Source organism: Balaenoptera ricei, chromosome X (genome assembly GCF_028023285.1).
Source record: "Balaenoptera ricei isolate mBalRic1 chromosome X, mBalRic1.hap2, whole genome shotgun sequence".
NCBI classification, from domain to species: Eukaryota; Metazoa; Chordata; class Mammalia; order Artiodactyla; family Balaenopteridae; genus Balaenoptera; species Balaenoptera ricei.
The window spans coordinates 110,390,454-110,417,657 of record NC_082660.1 but is presented as its reverse complement, the minus strand read 5'-3'; the positions used below and the strand labels follow the sequence as shown (position 1 = coordinate 110,417,657).

The following is a 27,204-nucleotide window of genomic DNA, read 5'->3' as shown; positions in this document are numbered from 1 at the left end:
TGGCCAGACTTGTTCCATCAAAATACTCAGTGTGTATGTCTAGGAGTAAGGGTGAAATTGGAGAAATTTTTTTCTTTCATCTTGGTTCAGTTTCTCAGGTGTCTTAGAGAGTATCTCACCACATTCAGTTAGTCTAGTTTTTAAACTGTGTTTTCGTGTGACATGGCCCCCTAAATGCAAGCCAGTCACTTTATTTCATGTTCACATCTCATGGTCACTTAGTGATTTCTCCTAATATTAGAGAGGAAAAACAGAGTCTTGAGTTGGACTGAAATGAAAGATAATGTGTCTGTATACTTTATATATGATGTAAGGGATTTTTTTAGGGTAATTGTGAGTATATGTAATTTTCACTTTATGTGTTGACTTTGGAACTTACCTTGCCCACAGATTCTTCATTTAAGGCTGTCCCCCTAACAGAGTAATTAAAGCATTAGAAATTGATAATTAGGTGAACTAGTTTCATCAGGATGAGCTGCTAGCTACTTGCTAGTAATGTGACCTTAAGCTGGTCACTTTTCTAAGCCAGAGATTCGTGGTAATAATATTTGGCTTATCTAGCTCCTGGGGTTGCAATATGGATCAAATGAGATATGTCTAAACATGAATTAGATACTAATAATTAGGTATTCAATTTTAGAGAGTTAAAAAAATAGTTGTCATGAGTTTTTTAGATCATAATAAGTTACCACTTATGTAAGCTATCACTACACTAGCTTTTGATAATTTTTTAAAAAGCGTTAATAATATACTTTAATCTATTTCTGTCTTTAAATATAAGGTGCCACTTTAAAGTAGCAGTTTCATTTCCCTCAAGAGTAGATTTGATTTTACGTAGGAATGCCTTTAGCTTCTTTACGTTGTAGTGATAGATGTTTTTTCCCCTCTCATTTTTGAAATTTGTTATAAATTAGTAACAAATCAAAGAATTTTTATCAAATAAAGGAAATTTTTGTTGCTGGGGTTTCATGAGTGAACTAGTCAAGGGTAGTATGGACACATATCTCCCTTTTTTTAAAAAAATACATCTTTATTGGAGTATAATTGCTTCACAATGCTGTGTTAGTTTCTGTTGTACAACAAAGTGAATCAGCCATATGCGTACATATATCCCCATATACCCTCCCTATCCCACCCCTCTAGGTCGTCGAAAAGCACCGAGCTGATCTCCTTGTGCTATGCTGCTGCTTCCCACTAGCTATCTATCTTACATTTGGTAGTGTATATATGTCGATGCTACTCTCACTTCGCCCCAGCTTTCCCCTCCCCGCTGTGTCAAGTCCATTCTCTATGTGTATGTCTTTATTCCTGCCCTGCCACTAGGTTCATCAGTACCATTTTGTTTTTTTGTTTTTTTTTTAGATTTCATATATATGCGTTAGCATACGGTATTTGTTTTTCTCTTCCTGACTTAACCTCACTGCGTATGACAGACTCTGGGTCCAACCACCTCACTACTAATAACTCAATTTCGTTTCTTTTTATGGCTGAGTAATATTCCATTGTATATATGTGCCACATCTTCTTTATCCATTCATCTGTTGATGGACATTTAGGTTGCTTCCATGTCCTGGCTATTGTAAATAGGGCTGCAATGAACGTTGTGGTACATGTCTCTTTTTGAATTATGGTTTTCTAAGGGTATATGCCCAGTAGTGGGATTGCTGGGTCATATGGTAGTTCTATTTTTAGTTTTTTAAGGAACCTCCATACTGTTCTCCATAGTGGCTGTATCAATTTACATTCCCACCAACAGTGCAGGAGGGTTCCCTTCTCACCACACCCTTTCCAGCATTTATTGTTTCTAGATTTTGTGGGATAATGGCCATTCTGACTGCTGTGAGGTGATACCTCATTGTAGTTTTGATTTGCATTTCTCTAATAATTAGTGATGTTGAGCATCTTTTCATGTGCTTCTTGGCCATCTGTATGTCTTCTTTGGTGAAATGTCTATTTAGGTATTCTGCCCATTTTAAAAAATATTTTAGATCCTGCATGCTGCAACTAAGAGCCCGCATGCCACAACTAAAGGTCCCGCATGCCGCAACAAAGATCACGCACGCGGTGACAAAGATCCCATGTGCTGCAACTAAGACCTGGCACAACCAAATAAATAAATAAATATTAAAAAACCAAAGACAATCAGAACCTTGATTATAATTCTTATTGTCCAAATGGAGACAGACACTGCTATCATTGGTACTCTAGAGTTGGAGCCCAAGTTTAATCTATAACACCCTTGCTATTTAATGAGTCTGAGCAGGGAAAAACTGTTAGGATGTTTATATTAGTACTTGTATTATCCCCTATAATGATTGGTTTGAACTCAGGTCACTTTAGCTATTACTGAATATCTTCATGTGACAATTCTAATCAAGGTGTAGAATCATAGTTAAGGTAATAAATTACAAATAGGATCTTAATTTTTCCCGTTAGCTATGCTTTTTACCTAAGAGAGGTATATAAACATACAAGGATAGGCAGATATTAAGTCTATTAGTAGGCAACTGTAGACTCGATGTACAAACAGTGTAGTTTTAAAAAAGTACATTTTTTACAAGAAAGGAAAGCAGAATTTTTAGTGTGGACCACATACTTGCTGTAAACAATTGATTCAACTGCTGTACCTCTTCTCCAAGGCTGTTTCCTGAAATTCAACCTCAGTGTTCAGTTTCAGAAAAAAAAATTCATAGGGTGTGAAAGAGAGGTAACATTTAAAAGTTACCCTGGGATAAGAACTGAGAGCCAGCACATATGGTCATCCTGTGTGTGGGTGACCATATTATTCATTCTTTGGCATCTTAGTAGAGATTTGTATTGACTAAAAAAGAAAGGTGGTGGCAGATAGTACTTTTCATTTAGTATCCCTTCCTGTGTTTTCATAAATGATGTATCAGAGTTAAGGGGTTATTTCTAAGTGTTTTGTAAAGTTTTTAAGAGTTTCTGATTGAAAGTTCAAAAGGCTTTGAACCAAAACATTGAAAGGTGATTCTGTTATCTCTTCTCCAGGCTTGGTAAACTCAGGTTCCCATAACTTTTCTTTTTTAAAAAATATTAATTTATTTTGAATTTTTAAATTTAATTTATTTTTTATACAGCAGGTTCTTATTAGTTATCTATTTTATACATATTAGTGTGTATATGTCGATCCCAATCTCCCAATTCATCCCACTACCCCTTTCCCCCCTTGGTGTCCATATGTTTGTTCTCTACGTCTGTGTCTCTATTTCTGCCTTGCAAACAGGTTCATCTGTACCATTTTTCTAGATTCCACATATATGCGTTAATATACGATATTTGTTTCTCTCTTTCTGACTCACTTCACTCTGTATGACAGTCTCTAGATCCATCCACGTCTCTACAAATGACCCAATTTCATTCCTTTTTATGGCTGAGTAATATTCCATTGCATATATGTACCACATCTTCTTTATCCATTCATCTGTCGAGGGGCATTTAGGTTGCTTCCATGACCTGGCTATTGTAAATAGTGCTGCAGTGAACACTGGGGTGCATGTGTCTTTTTGAATTATGGTTTTCAATGGGTATATGCCCAGTAGTGGGATTGCTGGGTCATATGGTAGTTCTATTTTTAGTTTTTTAAGGAACCTCCATACTGTTCTCCATAGTGGCTGTATCAATTTACATTCCCACCAACAGTGCAAGAGGGTTCCCTTTTCTCCACACCCTCTCCAGCATTTATTGTTTGTAGATTTTTTGATGATGGCCATTCTGACTGGGGTGAGGTGATACCTCATTGTAGTTTTGATTTGCATTTCTCTAATGATTAGTGAAGTTAAGCATTCTTTCATGTGTTTGTTGGCAATCTGTATATCTTCTTTGGAGGAATGTCTATTTAGGTCTTCTGCTCATTTTTGGATTGGGTTGTTTGCTTTTTGATATTGAGCTAAATGAGCTGCTTGTAAATCTTGGAGATTAATCCTTTGTCAGTTCTTCATTTGCAAATATTTTCTCCCATTCTGAGGGTTGTCTTTTCATCTTGTTTATGGTTTCCTTTGCTGTGCAAAAGCTTTTACGTTTCATTAGGTCCGATTTGTTTATTTTTGTTTTTATTTCCATTTCTCTAGGAGGTGGGTCAAAAAGGATCTTGCTGTGATTTATGTCATAGAGTGTTCTGCCTATGTTTTCCTCTAAGAGTTTGATAGTGTCTGGCCTTACATTTAGGTCTTTAATCCATTTTGAGTTTATTTTTGTGTATGGTGTTAGGTATTGTTCTAATTTCATACTTTACATGTAGCTGTCCAGTTTTCCCAGCACCACTTATTGAAGAGACTGTCTTTTCTCCATTGTATATCCTTGCCTCCTTTGTCATAGATGAGTTGACCATAGGTGCGTGGGTTTATCTCTGGGCTTTCTATCCTGTTCCATTGATCTATATTTCTGTTTTTGTGTCAGTACCAAGAGTGTCTTGATTACTGTAGCTTTGTAGTATAGTCTGAAGTCAGGGAGTCTGATTCCTCCAGCTCCGTTTTTTTCCCTCAAGGCTGCTTTGGCTAGGTTCCCATAACTTTTAACTTATAGGTTATATTTTCCTATTTCTAAGTTATTTTGATGGGTCTTATTTAGACCCTAACAAAAAGATTCTTCTATTAGAGTAGTTTTAAGACATAAATGTGTAGTTCTTAGCCTATTACATGGCATGTAGTACTCAGTGAATGATAGTTAATAAGGACGGTGACAATAATGCCATAATTTACTTAGATGTAGTCTAAGTCACAAATTTAAATATTTTTCATTTTTTTCCCTTTTCAGTTTTTCCATGGATGTGGCGGGGGGATGGTTCAGGTGGTAATGCGAGTGATGGGGAGCAGCAGCTGAGGCTTCACTCGCTCGCCTGCTGCTCACCTCCTGCTGTGCGGCCCGGTTCCTAACAGGCCACGGACCGGTACTGGTCCTCGGCCTGGTGGTTGGGGACCCCTGCTCTAAAGTAGCATTTGAAACATTCATGGGTTAGAAGTACTAAAAATAGGACATTAGTAATAAAAAAGTAATTTATCTAGTTATATCTACGACTTACCCCAGCCTTTATTTCTGAACTCTCCAAAAGCCCCTTCTTGTTGAACCTGCTGTTTTTTGGGGGGGACGGTGCTCAGTAGTGTTATGCAGCTCCGTTAGCTGCTCTGTTGTTACAGGGCAAGATTGGAAGCTGCTTGGGGTCATTTATAGCTTGATGGTCTGTGTAGACATAAATGTGAGTGCTCAATTTTATTCAAACTTAAAAATTCAGTTCCTAACAGTACATTGATAAGTGTAGTCTTGATCTTAAAGAGATCCTGAAAGATAGTAACTTTGTCAGTTCCTCAAAGATAGGAACTCCCTCCTGTTCATCTTTGAATTCCCAGTGCCTGGCACATAGTAAACAAATGAATGAATGAATGAATGTCTTTTGTCCCTCCCCATCCTTTCTTTCTTCAACTTCTGCCTGGCCATTCAGTAAAACTTTTAGTATTCTATTGTGGGAATGGAGAGTTTTGTATGTGCTGTGAATTAAAAAGCAAATTAAGTTAAACTAAATGGAAAAGAAAGCATCAGGGGAGTGGAATGTGTGAAGAAAATCACTTTTACATGCATGTACATCTTGTTTTTTTTGTTTGTTTTTTTTTTGTTCATCTTGGTTATAATTAGCCTTTGATAGAAACCTTTTCTTACTGCTCTTCTAGATAGTTTCCTTGTGCTTTCCATATTTCTTTCTCTCTTTCAAATTTTCCTGCTTGTGAAATCTAGAGAATTGACAAATAGACATTAGAAACTAATATAAGTATCTCGTAAGAGGAATTAGGACAGCTTAGTAACTAAGAAAATGTTTTATTTGTATGGAGAAAACTATGTATAGCTTTATTAGGTTCATGTGAATCATAGTATACTAGCAAAGGAGTAGCTTAACTGCCTGTATCCCCAACACAATACCCTATAAACCGGATTCTTCCAATTATGACATACCGTTATTTCTGCCTCCCAGTGTACACGCAGTATGCCACCAGAATTACCATCCCCCTCCAACAAAATAAAAGCAACTATATAGTTTGTTTTCTGCCAGGCCACTCCTTCATAACCTGACTCCTTATTTGCTGACCAGGATGTATGTTGACTTAATAATCGTTTCTGTGAAAGGGAACCATATCTTTTTAACCTGCCAATTAAAAAAGTGTGATTCTGTATGTTTTCCCATCAAGGTAACCTGGCCGTCCCTGAATTAGTCTTATGTGAAAATGTTGCACAGAAGTTAGACTTCCCTGTAGTAACACCCATTAAATTACTCAAGCATGAAAACATACACGCACAAAATATCCTTATCTACCAATAAGGTATGTTAGCTGCATATTAGCTTTTCCCTTTCTCATACTTGGTATTGAGCTAAATACATTCCAGAAATCTAGATTGTCCTTGAGTATCAGTGCTTCACCTGTCCTTTTGGCCTTTGCACACTCCCCCAGCACTCCACCTGCCTATACACACACACATGTTACAGTTTCATTTTGAATGTATACACAGCGTTGTCAAACATGGCACTTCGGCAGCCCACCTGCAAATCACTGATAAAATAATGACCCAGGCTTTTTCATTCAGTCTGTCCAAGTTAGGAAGTGGTTTGGTCTTTGTCAGCAATGGTATTAATATTTTGGGCCTATTTCTTAGGGCTTAAGTAGTGGTGAATTAAAACATAGCTTTGGATTTCTTTGGGTTTAATTTTTGTTGTCGTTGCTTTAGTGTTAGATTTTACCAATTCTGAGGGGGAAAACTAGAACGTCTGGAAGGAGAAATGCAAATGCATTATAACTAAATTGTGCTGGCTACAATTTTATAATAAATACTCAGATCAGTTTTAGGATGCTTTGGTTTGTGGTAATGAGGTTGAGAAAAGAATTGGCTTATAAAACTGGCATTTAAAATTCATGAATGTCACAAATTTTTTGGAGGTTAGAAATGTAGATGAGAATTTAAAATGTTAATTGGTAATACTGACTGTATGTAAAATCTACATGTGTGTAACAAGTAACGAAATAATTCACAACTACCTGCAAGTTAATTGTTTTTCAAATTAGAAACGAAATTGTGACAGCATAATCTTAACCTTTTTGCATTTTATTTATAGTTTTTTTTAATTTTAGTTTCAGTCTGATGGAAGCAAACAAGAAGATAAAGAGAAGACGGTAAGAGACTAGAAAAATCCAATGTGTCTAATGTTTGTCTAGGTACAGCATACTGTAAATTTTACTGTGAACAAGCTTTAATCACCTATGTGAATAACTATTTTATACTTTACATGTTGAATGTAGCTTTTGGCATATCGTACAAAGTATTTTTTAAGATTGACAGCCTCCTGTTTTTGAGTATTACCATGTTGAGAAAGGAAAAGGGATAAAAAGTCCCTCATTCTTGCTACCCCTTTCCTTCCCTCACCTCATTTGCTTTCTTAGATGGAGAAACACAGATAACCATTGTGAAAAGTACAGTGATAGTGTGGGGAATTAGATATGGTGTGTTATTAAATCAAGGAATGGCAATATTTCCAAGGCTTACATGAATTTGTCTGGGTGGGGGGGATTAATATGCACCTCTTAACTGAAATAATTTTTCCTCCATTTTTCGTAGGAGGTTATCCTTAGCTGCTTGCTTAGCATTACTGACCAGGTATTACTTCCATCTCTTTCTTTGATGGACTGCAATGCTTGTATGTCTGAGGAACTGTGGGGAATGTTTAAAACATTTCCATATCAGCATAGGTAAATACATAGTATTTTTGTATTTTTAGCTACTATTCTAGTGCACTAACCTCTAAGTGTTTAACTTTTCCTAATTCTTCATCTCATCATTTTCAAGATATCGTCTGTATGGCCAGTGGAAGAATGAAACTTACAACAGTCATCCACTTTTAGTAAAAGTTAAAGCTCAAACAATAGACAGAGCCAAATATATCATGAAGTAAGTTTTAATTTATTTTTCTTCTTAATATCTGGATCTGATTTACTTTTTTTCAGCCAGCTCATGTCTGAGCCTAAGTTTTGAGGAAGCCCAGGAGTATTTGCTAATGGTGTAGCTAATTATATACTATACATAGAGTGACTATCACTTTTTGTGGTTTTTAGCTCATTTTGACTACCATGTTAGTTTTTGTAGTTGTCATGTTTGCACAGCTATAAAATCTAATAAAAATCCTCTTTAGGATGCATTATATTATAGGATGAGGTTTTTTTTTTTTAAAAGGAGAGCATACTGTGTAGCCTTTGCTCAATTTGCATAATACATTCAGTGGCTTGTACAAGGTAGTCAAAGTTCTAGGAATTTCTGTTGAAAGTTATAATAAAGATTTCTTTTTTCTTTTTGGAGGATCTAGTAGAATCATGCAGAACTATCTCCTTAGGGAGTCAACTTTTGAAAAATTTATAGTTTTTTCATTTGTGTGCTTTATTTTCATGTCATTAAAAACATAAGAGTGATGTTAATCTATTGATACTTCCTGATAAACTGTTTGAAGTTTAATTATGAAAACTGTATACTTCAGATCAGTATTGGTTTAGATACTAATTACACTGCTGTATGGCAAGGGTTTTCAGCCAGGCTGTTTATTGTTATTTCTTTTACATTTGTGCAGTCGTACGGTTATTCTAATTAGAAGTAGTGCATTCACTAGTTTAACTAGATTTAACAGTATGCAGTGACACTTTCTTTCTTTTTTTAAAATAAATTTATTCATTTATTTATTTTTGGCTGTGTTGGGTCTTTGTTGCTGTGTGCGGGCTTTCTCTAGTTGCGGCGAGTGGGGGCTACTCTTCGTTGTGGTGCACGGGCTTCTCATTGTGGTGACTTCTCTTGTCGCGGAGCACAGCCTCTAGGCATGCGGGGTTCAGTAGTTGTGGTTCACAGACTCTAGAGCGCAGGGTCAGCAGTTGTGGTGCACAGGCTTAGTTGTTCCGTGGCATGTGGAATCTTCCCAGACCAGGGCTCGAACCCATGTCCCCTGAATTGTCAGGCAGATTCTTAACCACTGTGCCACCAGGGAAGCCCCCAGTGATACTTTCTTTGCTGAATGATATTGTTGTAGGTCACAGTCTACCAGGGAAACAGCTGTGTGCACAATCACAGTCTGGTTTAATAGATGCTTTTATACAATATGTATAAAGTTCTATGGGATGATAGAGAGGAGAATGAATATTTCACCCCATGGAAGTTGGGGAAGGCATGGAAAGAGATGATATTAGAACTGGTCCTTCCGAAAGAGTTCCAGGCTTAAAAATTCCCCAAGTAGAGTTTCTAGCTTAACAACAACTAATATTTTTGAAGCCATTACTATGTGTGGTGGGCGCTGAACTAAGTGCTTTATATGGATTATTCAATGATACATTAATTTTTTTTTGATAAATTTATTTTATTTATTTATTTTTGGCTGTGTTGGGTCTTCGTTGCTGCACACGGGCTATCTCTAGTTGCGGTGAGCAGAGGCTATTCTTCGTTGCAGCGCGTGGGCTTCTCTTGTCGTGGAGCACGGGCTCTAGGTGCGCGGGCTCAGTAGTTGTGGCTCACGGGCTCTAGAGCACAGGCTCAGTAGTTGTGGCGCACGGGCTTAGTTGCTCCGCGGCATGTGGGATCTTCCCGGACCAGGGATCGAACCCGTGTCCCCTGCATTGGCAGGCAGACTCTCAACCACTGTGCCACCAGGGGAGCCCCGATACATTAAAAATTGAATCTGTCTCTTCCACTCTCTACCACCACTAACTTAGTTCTTTTATCTGGAGTGTTATAGTGCCTTGTATTATTCTCTTTCTTCAAAATCCTTTGGTGACTAAGCATTGCCTGCAGGTTATATGTCAGACTTTATGGCTTGGTGATATAAGAGAACCTTCATGATCTGTCTCTCCCTATTTCCATCCTCATTTCCCACCAATTCTACCTCTAACTGTACTGAGCCCACTTATGTTTCCCTAAATGTGCTATGGTCTCCTTTTCCTTTGCATATATTTTTTGTTTCTTTTGTTTGTACAGGTTTTCCCTTACCTCTTTTTCCTCTCTCCATCTGGTGACCTCATCATTGGACAGTGGGCTCCAGTGTCACCTCTGTGAAGCCTTCCATTGCACATACCACCAAGCACAATTGATTGTTCTTTATTTGTGCTACCACTATCTCATATGCATATAAATACTATCATACCGCTTATGTATATTGCTATGATTATTTTTCTTTTTAAAATTATCTAATATTTTGACTAGTTTATATATTCACATGGTTTAAATTGTAGTAGATATGAAAAGGTAGACAATAAAAAGTCTCTCACCCTGTCCACTCAGTTCTCCCAAGGAAAAAAAAAGTGGTCACTGTTTAGTTTCTTATTTATCATTCCGGCTATTTTTATGTATATGCAAGTGAATACAAATATATTATTCCCTCCCTTTTTATACTACTGATAGCATATAATAAGTACTGTTCTATAAGTTGCTCTATTTGTTTAAGAATATAAAAATTTTAAAAGTGGTTTTAAATCTACCTCCCCAGCTGGACTGAGCTTGAGAGCAGGAGCTGCTACTCATCCTTGTATTCCTAGTGCTTAGCACTTTGCCTGTCACAGAAGACATTAATATGAATTAATGAATAAGTAAATTAATACAAATGTTTATCACAGAATATGTACAGAATTTTTAATGTACTTGGATTTTTGTTATATTTGTAAGCTCAACTGTTTCACCAGCCTTGAATAATATGATTTTGATATTGATTGAACTTTTTAAGTTGAGAATGGAATGTATTAATTTATTGCTTGGGAATTTCACAAGTTTTGATTACTGTTTAAAACATGAATTTGCTATAGGACATCCAGTAATTCATGCCACAAATGTTCATTGATTGTGTTCCATATGCCAAGCACCATGGTTGCTTGAGAGGAGGACGTAATCAAGATAATATTCCTTTTATTTATTTATTTTTTTTGGTGTTGGGGGAGAGGAAGCAGAAGGGAGTGGGATAAAAAATATGGAAAGGAAGGGTTGGCTTTGGCAGGTAGGAGGGCTTGCCTGAAATAGTAGGGTTAGAAGTAAGGGCAGGTGGTGGTAGAACTTTATTTGTGCTTCAAATAAAGCTTCAAAGTAGAACAGAGTATAGCCAAAGTTTAAAACTGATGGGTCTCTCTTTTCCATGGGAAAAAAAGAAACTGGGCCATGCAGAATGGGAAAGGGAAGCAGTTGTTGATGAAATAATTTTGATTGATGGATCAGTTTTGTCAAAAGAAGTTTCTTAAGATAATTATATCAAGTTTGTCACTTCCAGAATGGTCACATTCCTTGAATTGTCAACTAAATTCATTATTTGCTTCATTATATTTTCACTCTAGAAAGCTTCCTGTCACTTGTTAGTTTTTCAGGTTTCTAGATTTATTATGTAGTAATTTCATCAGAAGAGTTAAAGATCCTGTGTAATAATTGTTTTGAATTTGTAAGCATTTCGTAGATATAAATTTCCAAAAGGTTAGTAAAAGAATACTGAGTAGAGGGAGAATTAAAGAGGAAGGACAAGAGTAGAATTGATTTTTCAAGAATTGTTTACTTTGAATATGAAAACCAGAGAACTGCTTGTATCAAGGAGTGCAGCATTAGCTATCACTCTGTTAGGGTCACTGAGACAGATGGCATGAGGCATTTCAATGTATTACACCAAATTTGATATCTTAATCCCTAAACTGATAATGAGCCCTTCTAAATCTAAAATAATTATTCTCTGTAAGAAGAGTTTTATGTACTTGTAGAGTACGTTAAGAGTTTTAATGCTTATTAGACTATTACTATAAAATGAACCACGTGTATATTGTAAATGTTAAGCATTAATACAAAATTTTAATACCCTCTTAGAGAATGCCTAATCAAAATAGCCCAAGTCCTGTAGTAAAGCATATGATGAGGGTGGTTGTTTACATGGATCCATTTTGGATATTTGGGAAATAAATTTTTTTTCGTGATGTAACAAAGCTACCAACATTAAAAGGGAAATTACTTAAGATGATCCCTGCCACCTTTTTCTCCCCTTGTAGGCGTCTAACCAAGGAAAATGTGAAGCCTTCTGGAAGACAAATTGGGAAGTTGAGCCACAGCAATCCAACCATTTTGTTTGATTATGTATGTTTTGAGGTTAATACTATTTTCAGGGATTTTTCTTTTTGTAGTCTTTAAATCAGCACAAGTGGAAATAGAATGATGTAGTTTAAAAATGTTTGGTAGTTTTAGGGGACAAAAACTTTAGCAAATGAAACATTGTATGGTTATTCTAAAAACAAAATTTAGTATGTAATATATTTAACACATTGATCTACTTTTCTAATAATAAGTGACAGTGCTGCTGTTTTTAAACAGACTAACATTGTCTTGTGTACCACATTTTGAGTTATAAAAACATTAATAAAGTGATGCATTATTTGTTGTTTTTAGTTTTTAGAAACATTTGAACAGCATTTCATTGTGATTCAGATGTAACACTTTCATGTTTAGAAAGAGATTTCTAAAACACATTATAATTCCAAAATTCAAGTTTGGATGCACTGGAATTATTTCCTAATTGGAAATTGTAGCCTAAGAAAATATTTTCTAAGGAAATGATAGAATAGTAGGTTTTATATAAATACACAATGGAAGGAAACTAATTTTAAGCATTATTTCTTTTAAAAAAAAAGTGTAGCCATTATTTAGTTAGCACGGTAAAAGTTCTCTTTTGATTAGTCAATGCCTTTTATTCTTTGTTGCTGTCTTCCAGATCTTGTCACAAATACAGAAGTATGATAACTTAATAACACCTGTAGTAGATTCATTGAAATACCTCACTTCGTTGAATTATGACGTCTTGGCCTGTATCCTTTCAGGTGGAGTAATAACATAGATTTCACGTTTCATAGACCTTAGTGGTGAATGTTTTATTTTCATTCTAAGTTCCTTTAGCAACCATCTGAGGTTGATTCAGTTGGCTGATTGAAAGGTTGACCAGTTGGGAGTTTGTGTGTGTGTGTGTCTGTGTTGTATATTGGGAAAGACAATGTTAAGATTACTAAATATCTTTTATATAGTTAGAATCTGCTTGCTGAAAGCTGGAAAAGAGGCTAAAAAAGAAAAGTTGGTACTACAGTGAGTGTATTTTTCCATAATTGGTAATAAATCGGAGCTAACAATTTACTTTATTTTCCAAGGGGTGGCTTTTTGTTGTTGTTGTTTTAGCGGTCTTTGTTAGGGATGTGTTGACAAAATTTTTTCTTAATATATGAAAGATTGTATCATTGAAGCTTTAGCTAATCCAGAAAAGGAGAGAATGAAACATGACGACACAACCATCTCAAGCTGGCTTCAGAGTAAGTATTTTTATTTTTCCAAGGATGAAATTTCCATCTGTTGTCATTGCTATGCTATGTATTCTGTTACCTATGCTAAGAGCCTATTTGTCAAGTGCTCTTGAGAATATCTAGCCACTCAGCTTGTTCTACAGAGGGTTCATGTCCTTGGCTGTGTAAGGAGGTTCATATGGTACTTAATTCATTTTCTAACTCAAGAAGCCAGTATTGGCTGTGATAGCATTTGGGCAAGCATTACTGGGGAGATGAAAGTTCCCATCCATTCTATTATTTTAGAAGAATTAATCTTTTTTTTTAAGATTTTTTTCTTGATGTGGACCGATTTTAAAGTCTTTATTGAATTTGTTACAATATTGCTTCTGTTTTATGTTTTGGTTTTTTGGCTGTGAGGCATGTGGGCTCTTAGCTCTCCAACAGGGATCGAACCTGCACCCCCTGCATCTGAAGGTGAAGTCTTAACCAGTGGACTGCCAGGGAGGTCCCTAGAAGAATTAATCTTAAGGGAACTATTCTCCCTTCTCTCCTTTCTATCCTGAGGTTCCAGTCACCTTAAAAGAACAAAAACTTGGTTGTTTAACAAAAAGCCCTAGCCTTGTTTTTTTTCCTTGTACCTTTGATTTCTAGCAGCCAGTCACATTTTCTTTCAACCTGTTGTGTCTCTGATAGCTGAATCTTGCAGTAGCTCCCCATTGCTCTTTGAAGTCTGCAATCTGTAATAAATCATACAAGTAAGTTCTTTTGGAATCAGGTCCTTTCTGTACTAGCCTCATCTTTTGCCCCTCCCTAATATTCTAGGTTCCGTTAATGCTGAACTTCTTGCACTTTCCATGGCCTTTTGCACATGTTATTCCCTCTTCTTGGGGTACCCTTCTATGCCCACTCATCTCTTCCAACACATTTTCTACTTATTCATTAGATTTCAGCTTAGAGGTCACTTTCTTTGGAAAGCTTTCCCTGTTAACAACCCAAAAGTCAGAATAAGGTGCCCCTCTTCTGTACTTCTATGGAACTTTTTATTCATCATAGTTATTTTAGTTTACTTTTCTATATCTCTCTGGACTGTAAGCTCCTTGAGGGCAGGACCTGTGTTTTGTCCATTGTCCTTTAGGTGCTCAGCAAATAATTGTTGAAAAGGCTGCAGATCACTTGACTTTACTGGGGTCTCCTCCTTTTTTTTTTTTTTTTTTTTTTAAATGCCACGCCGTGCTGCATGCGGGATCTTGGTTTCCCGACCAGGGATTGAACCCATGCCCCCTGCATTGGGCGTGCCAAGTCTTAACCGTTGGATGGCCAGGGAAGTCCCTCCTCCTCTTGTCTTGAGTGGGGTTTTCTCCCTACTAATGTGATAAGGACTCTTGGCTAAAATTGGTCTTTTGATTGCTTCTTGGTCTGGCAATGTTTCCTTGCCCCTCCACAACTAGTGGCATGTTCCTAGATAAAATGAGATTTTTTTGTGTGACTCAAACATTTGAGGGGCAGGTGTTTTGTTGATCATTCAAGTTTACTGAGTCATCTGCAGGATTTTGTTGTGGCCTAATTAACGTCACAGGTTATGGAATCAGGCCGTATAAGTTTGAATCACTGTTCTACCTCATACCAACTGTGTGTCCATGAGCAAGTTACATGACCTGTCTGTTCGGAATTTCCCTCATCGATAGGTTTACACCAACCTGAGATGATTACTGCAAAGGTTAAATGAGATAATTACATAAAGAGCTTAATAGACTGCTTGGCATATATATGGTCAATAAATATTAGCTATTATTAATTATAAAATTCTGTTCAGTGGCATCAGCAATACAATTTTTCCCACCTCATTTTGTTTTGGAAATTTCATTGAAATGACACTTAATATTGTGCTTTTTGTTTTATGAACTGTTTTTTAAAAAGCCCTATTCTTTTTTTATCTCATATAGGTCTGGCTAGTTTCTGTGGTGCAGTTTTTCGTAAATATCCAATTGATCTTGCTGGTCTTCTTCAATATGTGGCTAATCAGCTAAAGGCAGGCAAAAGGTATTCATAGCAAATTATATGTAAATGAAATTCAATAATTAGAGTACTTCTGCTGGTATTGAGATACTGACATTGCTATTATGTTGAAAAACTGTTTGTTGGTTGTAGGCTTAAGAACAGTAATTGCTCACTTATTTATATGGAATTCTTTAATTAAAAGAAATAACTTAAAATATACAGAAAGAAATGTAATATTTGGCTATATGTGTAACTCATTAAAGAAACTAACTCATTTTGACTACCTGTTAGGCTTTTGAATAAATGGTTGATATGGTATATTGTAAATCCTCTTATGGCAAAACACATTGCACTATTGATTATGCTACTGGACAGTAATTGGCCTTTACATTGAACATTTGGTAGGAATGTGTTTATTTTGAGGGTATATATAGTATCTTTAAAACACAACTATTTTTTTAATTTAAACTTCAGAGATAGGTAACACTAATGCACCTTTTGGACATTGTCTTCTTTTCTTTATAAATACTGAGTTTTATTATTTTATTCTGGACCAATATCAGTGCTTAGAGTTTGAATTAGAATGTATATTAAACCCCATCAGCAATACACTGACTAGACTCAAAGAACTGGAAATGGTTTTCAAAAGCTTTCTGGTAGAAAGCAAACAGAAATCTGTAAAGCTATCTGGTGCTCCAAACAAGTATTACCTAAGTAATTCTTGACAGATTATTTTGGTTTAGGGAAAACTTAAAAAAAAAAAATTAGGTTCGGGATTTAATCCGCATATATCACTTGCTTTATACTCATTTGTTGGCCATTCGTATACATTTTACTCTTCTGTGTCTATATAGGCCAGGAAAACATCACATTACTTTTAAATCTCTAGTTCAGTTTTCTGTACTGTGATATAGTTTTTGTGACCATCTAATGAAAAGATTGTTTAAAGGAAAAGCAAAATATTTCATTAGTACTTGTTGCATACTTATTTGCATGAGGGCCCTCTTGTTTTCAAAAACTATGTTTAGAGAAGCAAGGCAAGTTGAGAGAGTAAGCACTTAATAATAATCTTAGAAAACTGTTCCTTTGTCTATTAACTTGTGTCTTGGGTATACCTAGCTTTACCTTTCTTTGGAAAAACATCTGTATTTGTTCTGTAGGAAAGAATGTTTTTCCTTATCTTCATTACTTAACAAATTAAGGAAGATCTTGGAAGTCATAAGGTGTTATTTCCATTGACAGTCCTAAACTTTGAGAATTCAAATGAGTAACTGTTGGCACAGTAATAAATATGCGTAAGGCAGGCCACTAAACTGTCATCTTAGGCTCAAATATCACAACTTGGAATTTGCATTTCCTTCCTTTTTTCCTTTCTCCTCTCCCTCCCTCCATTCCTCCCAAGTGTGTGTGATTGTTTAAAGAGATGGCTCTATACTATCAAAAAATATATATTGAGCATCCTGTACTGGAGGATAAAAAAAAATGCTATGAAGGGCATTATTGGGTTGGCTGCTAAAAATGAAATATGACCTGTATATTAGATAAAAGTATTGTATCAGTGTTAGGTTTACTAAAATTGATAACTATTGCTGTGGTTATGTAAGAGAATAGCGATAGTCTTAGGAAACACATTAGCAATTTTAGGGGTAATTAGGAATTTTAGGTACCTCTAAAATGATGTTACTTACTAGATAAGTTACTCTCAAATAGTTCAAGAAAATTGTGAGAGAGTGTGTGTGTGTGTGCGTGAGAGAGAGAGAGAAGATGGGGGAGAGAGAGAGAAAACAGAAATGATAAAGTGAACGGGATGTTCGCAATGTTAATAACAGGTGAAGTAGGGATAAAGGCTATGTGGGTGTGCTTTGTACTATTCTTATCTTTGTATCCTATCTGTAAGTTTGAAATTACTTCCAAGTAAAAAGTTAAACATATTACATGGCCCAAATATTTATATACAAATAATTTAGGGATTCTTAGTATATTAATTACAATTCATTTTTACTTTTATGTTTGAAGTTTCAACTATAGACTATTTCTTGTTTTTCCTAAATAGTTTTGACCTGCTTATATTGAAAGAAGTGGTACAAAAAATGGCAGGAATAGAAATTACAGAAGAAATGACAATGGAGCAACTAGAGGCCATGACTGGTGGAGAGCAACTAAAAGCTGAGGTGAGAATTGCTCTTTTTGTTTAGTGACTCAAAATTCAAAATGTATGCATGCTCCCTTTTAAAATCGCATCAAAAAAAATAAAATACTTGGGAATAAACATCACCAAGGAGGTGAAAGATTTATATGCTGAAAACTACAAAACATTAATAAAGGAAATTGAAGATGATTCAAAGAAATGGAAAGATATCCCATGCTCTTAGATTGGAAGAGTTAACATTGTTAAAATGGCCATGCTACCCAAAGCAATCTACAGATTGAATGCAATACCTATCAAATTACCCATGACATTTTTTACAGAACTAGAACAAATAATCCTAAAATTTATATGGAACCATAAAAGACCCAGAATTGCCAAACCAATCCTGAGGAAAAAGAACAAAGCAGTAGGCATAACCATCCCAGACTTCAGACAGTGTTACAAAGCTACAGTAATCAAAATGTACGCATGTTCATAATAAAGAATTTAAACAGCACATAAGTACATAAAGCTAAGTGTCAAAGCCATACATACCCTCCTCTTACAATCGCCCCCACCTCCCTTTTAAAAATTGCGATATACTAGTTATTTTAACCTTTTTAAAAAGCTGAAACAAAGTATAAAAGACAGTAAGTAATACATCTGGAGGGAAATAAATATCAAATCTTCTGTGGTCCTTGATACCCCAACGGGCATAAATCTGAGCATAGTTACTCTGTTGTTGACTCTGCTCCACACTGACTGAAGGATAATCCTTTATAAGGGACTGCATGGTAGAAAGTGGAAAATATGTAGAAGTTTAAAGACAGTTGACAGTTATCTTTAAGCCAGTGACTAAAGCCAGTGGCAGTAACAGTGTCAGTAAAATAAATTTGTAAAGAGAGGGAAGGAATGTAGAGTGTGTGGGTTTGTTATCTTCAGGATTGTAACCAAACCCTTTCTGTGTTTTTTCTTCAAATCAGATGGCATGTGTTATGTACTGGTACACTGGTAAAGTTATGTCTTCTCTTTTGCAGGGTGGTTACTTTGGCCAGATAAGAAACACTAAAAAATCCTCCCAGAGATTAAAGGATGCACTATTAGACCATGATCTTGCTCTTCCTCTCTGTTTGCTTATGGCTCAGCAGAGGAATGGGGTAATCTTTCAGGAAGGTGGAGAGAAACATTTGAAACTTGTGGGAAAGCTCTATGATCAGGCAAGTTAAAGTGGCCTTTGTGTTTCTGTGGGTTTTTAAATCTTGATAGTGGAAAATATAGAATGTGATACAATTTAAAAAATGTCATTTTGCACATCATATATATATCATATATATTATATACAATATATAATATGTAATTATATAATTATATATATAATAGACATTCTGGAAATTGGGACTCTTTCTGTGCAAATTATGATATTTAAGAGATGGATCTAGGGGATATAATAATATGTATAAGGTTTTCAGTTAAGTAGATAACTTTAAGTTGTTTGCTCTCATCTTTTCTGATCTCTGGAAATCTGGAATTTCAGCCACAACAAAGTAGATATGATCTTCATTTATAAAATATATTTTAAAATATTAAGCACCAAAACCTATGGTTAGCCTACAAAATGTGTTTAACTATCACCAACTATATTACAAGGAAATAAAAAACATCACGCATATTTTACAAAGTTTTCGACTTTTAAGGGCCAAGAAAATTGACTTGCATATACATAAAATTGTTCTATGTGATTTAGATAAATATATTCTGCTACTAAAGGTGGTGAACAATAGCTTGGAACTTGAGACCTTTGTTGACTATTAAAGTCTTAGATTAGTCAACTTTTCAGGACTTGGGTATCTTTTTTGTAATATGATTATATGATTAAGTTTGTAGATTGTCTCCAAAGTTCTTTCAAGTAGTAAAATTTGAATTCTTAATTGTTAATCAAAATATTGTTAAAATATATCTTAGTCATTTTGGAAAATGTTATGTTGGTTTAGTAAAATGGTAGCACATTTGTGTTTTTTGTCTTATTTTTTAAATTTAGTGTCATGATACCCTGGTACAGTTTGGTGGGTTTTTAGCGTCTAATCTAAGCACAGAAGATTATATAAAGCGAGTGCCTTCAATTGATGTGCTCTGTAATGAATTTCACACACCCCATGATGCAGCATTTTTCCTGTCTAGGCCAATGTATGCACACCATATTTCGGTAAGTATAAGTATCTTTGCTGCCATTCAGGAATGATTCCACATTACTACTTAACTTTTATTTGTAAATGCATTTTAATTTGACATAGATATAGATTATGAGAGAATTGCTCTTTTGTTAATACTCAGCTCTGCACAGTGGGCAATGAAAATATCCCCTTTAAAAAGTAAGTCTTACTAGTTCTATAATTTTACTGTTACTACACCACCAGTTGTCCAAGTTGATGTCTTATGGGCCCTCTAGAACTATAGTTCTCCAACATTAGTGCAGCTCATCAGGGAATTATTAGAGAATCACCAAGGAAGGATCTTAAAAAAAAAACTCAACCCCATGTCCATAAATTATAATTTAGTAATTTGAATGGTACCTGGGGATTTTTGTTTTGTTTTTGTTTTTTTAACAAGCACTAGATGATTCTGATGCAGGCGAATGTGGTACGTCATTCTGAGAAACACTCCTCTTGAATACAGAGAATCCTGTTTCCTCAGTGACAGTATCACTGTCAGATAGTTGACTTGCTATTACACATACTGCCTTCAAAGAAATAAAGACTGACAGACTTAACCACCCCCAAACATTCCAAATACTCTTGCACTCTCTGTTGTGTAACTTCTAGGAAAGGTATATTCATGGCTCTTGTTTTATTTCTCTCCACCTAAATGAAACAACTGAAAACAAACAACAACAAAAAGCAAACTAGAGCCCTCCCAAGCAGGGTATCCCGTTAGTGACTGTATTGAAATTCAAGTAAGGATGTGGGGGAAGAGGACACAACCCTCCCTCCTTTTCTCTATCTGCCACCTGGACTCTTCCCTTTAAAGCAGTTACCTCTAATAGGAATTTACTTTTCTTTTCCTTTTCCCTCAGGGCTATGGTCAGTACTCTGTTTGGAAACTGTGGTACTTCCCCACTCTGACTGGAGCCCAAGCATATTCTTCATTTTTCTGTAGGCTTAGATTCTGGCCCTTCTGTTTATCTGTTGTTGTTTTTTAAGTCTGTACTATGCAAGGCTTTCACTACAGATTTTGGGGAAGATCTTGTTCCCTTATCTTTAAGTAGGCTCCCTTCTTGTTCCCAGTGGGGATATAGGGCTGTGTAGTAGAGTGGGGGAAAAGGTGCTGAGAAATTTGGGATCTAATTGATCATTTAATCAACCATCAGCTGTTAGTGTTTACATATCAACTGCTACAGTCTCACACTTAACCTCTAACAACTAGCTAAATGTTAATTGATTCAGTTATCACTTGTAATACTGTGCTGTACTCTCTAGAGGGAAAAAGGGAATAAGGGAGTAGGATTGGGCTTCTTCTTCTCCTTTAGACTCTCTCAATCCAGAAAATTGTTATGCTCTCTTTGTGTAGTTATGTTTTGTGTTGTCGCCCCACCCCACAGTAGATCAGTCTCAGCTATACAACAGGGGACCTGATTTCTTGAAGGACTGAGGTGGGAGAATTGCTTCATCTCAGAAATTCTGACCTGCCCTGTGCTATACTGAGAAGTGACACACTAATCAGCGCTATTGAACCCTAGCAAACAGGAACACCTGGTTGCCTGAGGTTGGCTGAACTTTTCCAGGTCAGAAAATGGAGCAGGTCATTCATACCAACAGCTACTTTTTCCGTAGCCTGTGTAAAATATTGTGTCTTTGTCATTTAAGAGAGAAAAACATCTAAACAAAGAAATGTCATTTTCCTTTCAAGTTTGAGGAGAAAAACAGAGAACTATACAGAGGTGGCTATACAACCAGATCAGGGGTAGGCCACATGCCACCCCCTGGAAAGGGAATTCCTCGGCAACCTTGGTTACACTGGATTGGGCATCCAGGCTTTCCTAGGGATCCTTACTTTTGCCTCTTGGGTGAAAGCCCCTCTTGAAGAACCTTTGATGAGAGAGTATGAGTATTAGAGGGCTGCTAGGTCCCTTCCATAAATTGACTGTTGGCAGGCTCTCATGGGAATGATTTAGCCAACCAAACACTGCTCACATTGTTAGGCCAAAAGCTTTTTGAACAGTAATTAGAAGTACAGCAGGGAATTCCCTGGTGGTCCAGTGGTTAGGACTCTGCACTTCCACTGCAGGGGGCATGGGTTCGATCCCTGGTTGGGGAACTAAGATACCCGCATGCTGCGTGGCACGGCCAAAAACAAAAAAAAGTACAATAACAGTGGATATCATTTCTATTCCGTAGGTCTAGTTCCCCAGGTGACTTTGTAGAGCTGTTATACTTATCCATTTGACTGAAGATGTGAGCTTGAAGAAGGGTTAAACTGACTTTAGGCAAGGAAATATTTGTCCTAGGCAAATATGCAGTATAGCCGTCTTTTCTGATCAAGCCTATTTTTCTTTTTCAACTAGATAGGAATGAGGGGGGTGCCTGGAAATAGAAGTCACAGATTCAGAACCAAAGGATTAGGGAGACTGGGGCTATCATATAACACTGTCATACCTGTAACCTAATTTTCAGCTTTAATTGCTGAGAGCCACCTTGCAACACTGGTCTGAAAGAAAGGCTTTTCCCCTAGTTCATATTCTAAATATGACCAAATCAGGTAGATAAGCTATCTTATGCAGGTAGTTTCATCACTGTTTTATTCTGTGTTTTGTTAGAACCTCAACAGATGTCTTTCCGTTCACATAGATTCATATTAGTTGCCTTCAGTAGGACCCACCCTCAAAAATTTAAAAGCCTTTTCTTATCCCAGCTGCTATTCTCTCAGGTCTCTGGTGTAATTGGGACCTCTCTCCTAAGTAATGTTCTTTATACTTATAGCTTTGCCACCTATGTGGCCTCAGTAGTTACCAGCATGCTCTCTAAAATGGGGAAAACAGGAGATAATTTTTCCCACTTCTAAAATAATTGTATGATTCTCAGAGCCTGCTTGAGATACCTTGTAGAACAAAGAGTACTTGGTGTGCCTTCAATCCAGTGGGCCTGGGGTATGCAGCACTCAGGAGGGACGGCAGCTGGACTGTAAGGAGCCAAGACTCTTCTCGCCTATCACGATGCAGAACTGGAAGTGGAACCTTTGACTTCAGACCTTCTAGTTCTGGGTTCCATGTTTAGCACAAACTGTAAATGATTTAAGTGCTTTCTAGCATAAAGAAGAAGCTAGTTTTAGATCTCCTCTTAGGTTCATCTTCAGGGATGATGCCTAACCCAGACAGTTTTCTGGGTGAGAGCTCTTTCGTCTCACAGAGACTGAAGGACATGAGATAATAGCAACAACTCCACTTTGTATTGTTTTCTTTTTTGTTTGACACACATTCTATGAACTAATATGTAGTCCCTCCCATTGTACTAACAGATTCTTTTTCTCATACAATTAAGGGTATGGCCTTCCTCTGACTCTCCCCCAAATTAGGATAAACCAATCAGGCCAAAAAAAGCTGTGTTTCAGTCAGTTCCCACATGCTTTAAACTCCAGTATGCCATAGCCATTCAGAGAAAATCATAATTTAGCTTAGCAATAGGGTTACCAGTTGGTCCTGGTTTGCCTGAGACTTTCCCAGTTTTAGCACTACAGTCTTGCATCCTGGGAAACCCCTCAATCACTGGAAAACCTGGACAGTTGGTCCCCCTACTTAGCGGTCTTATGGTAACGTTCTCATAACCATTCTTTGTGTTGATCCAGCTTCTTAATTGACAAATTGTAACAGATGATAGGGGCTACATGTAGCGATAAAACATTCTGTTTTGGTTGGCTGTTACTAGTTCCATTCTGCCTCTTTACTAGTGTTAAGACCCTCTACTTGGTTCCCTTGAATATCTCAAAAGCAGGAGTGGAAACCCTGCATGTTCAATCCTTGATGCAACAGCAAGAGAGAGTAGGGTGGGGGAAATGGACAGGGGGCCCACATACCCTATTCACTTACTCAACAGGTCAGATGCAATAAGAATCTTCAGAAAAGCTCATAGTAAGCACATAGGGCTAAATATTGAAACAGCTTCCAGGGATGATTTATCTTAAAAGAAATGTTGTTGGTAAGAAATTAGAATTCCTACAACAGTTTTGATTGGTCATCTTCTGATTCTTGAAAAGGGAACCTAGGTTTTTATACTATGAAAATCAGTGCTATAAATTATATTGTATGTGTGTGTTTTTACTTTTTATCTCCAGTCAAAGTATGATGAACTTAAAAAATCAGAGAAGGGAAGTAAACAGCAACATAAAGTTCACAAGTACATTACATCATGTGAAATGGTGATGGCTCCTGTCCATGAAGCAGTGGTTTCCTTACATGTTTCCAAAGTCTGGGACGACATCAGCCCTCAATTCTATGCCACATTCTGGTCATTGACAATGTATGACCTTGCAGTTCCACATACCAGCTATGAACGGGAAGTCAATAAACTTAAAGTCCAGATGAAAGCAATTGATGACAATCAGGAAATGGTAGGTTTTTGTTCTAGTAGCTCAAGTACAGTAACTTCATGGTATTGATTCAACATTATCCATACTTTGGAATTGTATTAGCTCAAATTCCTATCCTGTTGTTACATAATGTTTTTCTAAGTGGGTTTAGAGGTTATCTCTCCATGGGTGGGGCAGGGGCTTGGTGAGTACATGCAGGTTATGACCAATCAAAAGGTATTTGAGGGCTGTGTTAGCAACTTAAAATGATCTACTTAACTCCAATTGCAAGAGCAATAGGATTTCCCAAAGGAGAATTCTTTAGGAGAAAGCTTTATTGAAGAGGTGAGTCTTGAACTGGATAGGCCTTGAAGATAGGTTAAGTTTGGAAATATGGAGGCAAATTGGCGACTGTAAAGCTTCAGCAAAGGTATGAAGTAGTCTAAGGTTTAAAGAGACCACTTTTACTGTGGCGATTGGGCTTAGTGATAAATTTGAAAGGTTAGGTTGGGGCCAGGTGATGTAGAGCAATGAAAGTTAGAAAGGAAGGCTTGAGGGACTTCCCTGGGGGTCCAGTGGTTAAGACTCCGTGCTCCAAATATAGGAGGCCGGGGTTTGATCCCTGGTCGGGGAACTGGATCCTGTACGCATGCCGCAACTAAGAGTCCACATGCAGCAACTAAAAGATCCCGCATGCTGCAACGAAGATCCCACGTGCCTCAACTAAGACCCGGCGCAGCCAAATAAATAATTATTTTTTAAAAATGCACTTTAAAAAAAAAAAAGGAAGGCTTGATAAAATTGAGAACTATTTTAGATTCCTCAGTGGGGAAGCGATAATGGTAAAAATGGTACTTTAGACAGATTGCTCGTGACAGTGATATGAAGGATACGTTTGATAGGGCAAGGGACTGGCATTAGGCGGGAGACCAACTAGGTGGCTTTTTGGGTAATTCATTATGAAGTACTGAGAGCATAGACTATGGTGGAGGTAGTGGGAATGCAAAAGACTTGTAAGCAGTTAGAATATTGGAACAGAGAAGGAAGGATCAAAGATGACTCCGTGCCTCAGAGTAAAAGTACCAGTGTTGAGAAGGTATCCTGTTTTGATAGTGTACGAAGACTGACTTTGTCTCGGATTTGTTGAATGGAGGTCAGAGCACATCCAAGTGGACTCCTGAACATCCCTGTTGAAGTAATTAGTATAAGATATCAGCATTTATCTCTTCAAATTTTTTAATTAAAAGAAGGAGAGGTGATGTGCCTCTAGTTAGAAAAGTATCTAACTTGTACTTTGTAGCCTCCAAATAAAAAGAAAAAAGAGAAGGAGCGATGTACTGCCCTTCAGGACAAGCTTCTTGAAGAAGAAAAGAAACAGATGGAACATGTACAGCGAGTGCTACAGAGACTGAAACTGGAAAAGGACAATTGGCTTTTAGCAAGTAAGTTGTTGGAATTGTTACATTTCTGCCACTGCTACATTAAAAAAGCAAACTTTTATAACTTTGGAGGTATCAAAGTGTATTATGTTTGTATTTCAACTCAGTGTTCACTATCCCATTCTTTGGTTATTCATTAACGCAGAGTCGACTTCACATGTTCACTGAAGGAACAGATTTAATTTGCTGGTGAAATTAATTAACTTAAAACTACAATATTGGCAGCTTATCATTCAACTTTTCTGTATCAAATCTTATCTCTGGAGAAATTATAGGTAGAAAAATGTCCACAGAGTGAAAATGAAAGTCTTATCCCAGGCATGACCTTTTGGTTACAAACTATAAATAGTTTGTGGTTTTATATCATTCTCTACACTAAAGTTTATGTTGTCATGTTTAGTGGCCTTGAGGCACTTGAGGAAGAAGTTTACCACTTAATATATTCTTCCCTTATTTTTAGAATCTACCAAAAATGAGACCATCACAAAATTTCTACAGCTGTGTATATTTCCTCGATGTATTTTTTCAGCAATTGATGCTGTTTACTGTGCTCGTTTTGTTGAATTGGTACATCAACAGAAAACTCCAAATTTTTCCACACTTCTTTGCTATGATCGAGTAAGTTCTTTTTATTGCAACCTTTAAAACAAAGTCTCACACAAAGATAGCTAAACATTATATATAATCTATAGAGGTATTATTGTGTGTTTGGTTAAAAGCATGAACTCAAGAGCCAAGTGCCTGAACTTGAATCCTAGCTCTGCTACTTTCTAGCTATATGATCTTTGGCAAGTTTTTTTTAACCTCTCTGTGCCTCAGTTTTCTATCTGTAAAACGGGATAATAGTACCTGCTTCAGAAGATTGTTGTGAGGAATAAATGAGTCACTATACACAAAAGCACTTTGAGTAGTGCCTGATATATAATAAGCACCCCTAGTTAATCCATTAACTCAACATTTGGGTTTATATGTTTGTCATAATAGGTAGAACTCTCTTCTCCATTTTTAACCTTCACCCCCTCAGGAAACAACGAAAAAGCTTACACTTTTGCACATATATAAAAGCAGGGATGCTTTTCAATATGGTCACATTCACAGATTTTTGCATCTGGCTTTTTTCATAATAATAAATAGCTGCATTTTGTGGTTTAAAAACATGATGTATGTTACAGCCTCTCAGCTGCCTATTTCTAGTTTCTATCAGCCTCGCCTCTGCTTACTGTCCCCTTAACCCCAGTAATATCTATGGCTAAGTCTTTGTTAAAGAAGTTATGTTGTAATAATAATGATAGTGTTTTTCTTCCCTCATTGTAAATCAGCTTTCTTTATAAAAGTGGTTTTTTTTGTTGTTGTTGTTATTGTTGCTTTATGAATGTGCTATTTCCTCACAAAAGCCAGAATCTTTAAAGGTCTCTGGAATTGTGAATATAAAAGGGGAAGATGCATTTTGACTAAACTTACCTGTTTAGTTTATTATGATTTGCTATTACATGATCTTTTAATATTTTGAACTAATTTTGACCTTGATTTGTTTTTATTTTTCACACATTGTTTTCTGTAGGTTTTCTCTGATATAATTTACACAGTTGCAAGCTGTACTGAAAATGAAGCTAGTCGATATGGGAGATTCCTTTGCTGCATGTTAGAGACTGTGACCAGGTGGCACAGTGATAGAGCCACATATGAAAAGGTATGACAAATACTCTTACCTTTTACCCATTTACCATGTATATAATGACCGCTTCCAGTAAGCTCTGGGTTCAGTTTTAAAAGG

At 36.5% G+C, this 27,204-nt stretch overlaps 1 protein-coding gene across 8 annotated transcripts in view; it reads left to right on the top strand.

The window, feature by feature from the left end:
- Positions 1-27,204, top strand: part of THOC2 (THO complex subunit 2) — a 105,706-nt gene that overhangs the window by 57,131 nt on the left and 21,371 nt on the right. For all 8 annotated transcript variants that reach the window (XR_009500138.1, XM_059910088.1, XM_059910084.1 and 5 more), the window contains 14 exons: positions 7,131-7,172; positions 7,615-7,745; positions 7,843-7,944; positions 12,036-12,120; positions 12,752-12,845; positions 13,257-13,337; positions 15,254-15,350; positions 17,362-17,479; positions 18,474-18,653; positions 19,475-19,639; positions 23,758-24,033; positions 25,292-25,433; positions 25,891-26,048; positions 26,992-27,120. Coding sequence is in view for 7 of the 8 variants with exons in the window: in XM_059910088.1 (XP_059766071.1) it covers positions 7,131-7,172; positions 7,615-7,745; positions 7,843-7,944; positions 12,036-12,120; positions 12,752-12,845; positions 13,257-13,337; positions 15,254-15,350; positions 17,362-17,479; positions 18,474-18,653; positions 19,475-19,639; positions 23,758-24,033; positions 25,292-25,433; positions 25,891-26,048; positions 26,992-27,120 (1,800 nt within the window). In the remaining variant the exon portion in view is untranslated. The remainder of the gene's footprint in view (positions 1-7,130; positions 7,173-7,614; positions 7,746-7,842; positions 7,945-12,035; positions 12,121-12,751; positions 12,846-13,256; positions 13,338-15,253; positions 15,351-17,361; positions 17,480-18,473; positions 18,654-19,474; positions 19,640-23,757; positions 24,034-25,291; positions 25,434-25,890; positions 26,049-26,991; positions 27,121-27,204) is intronic.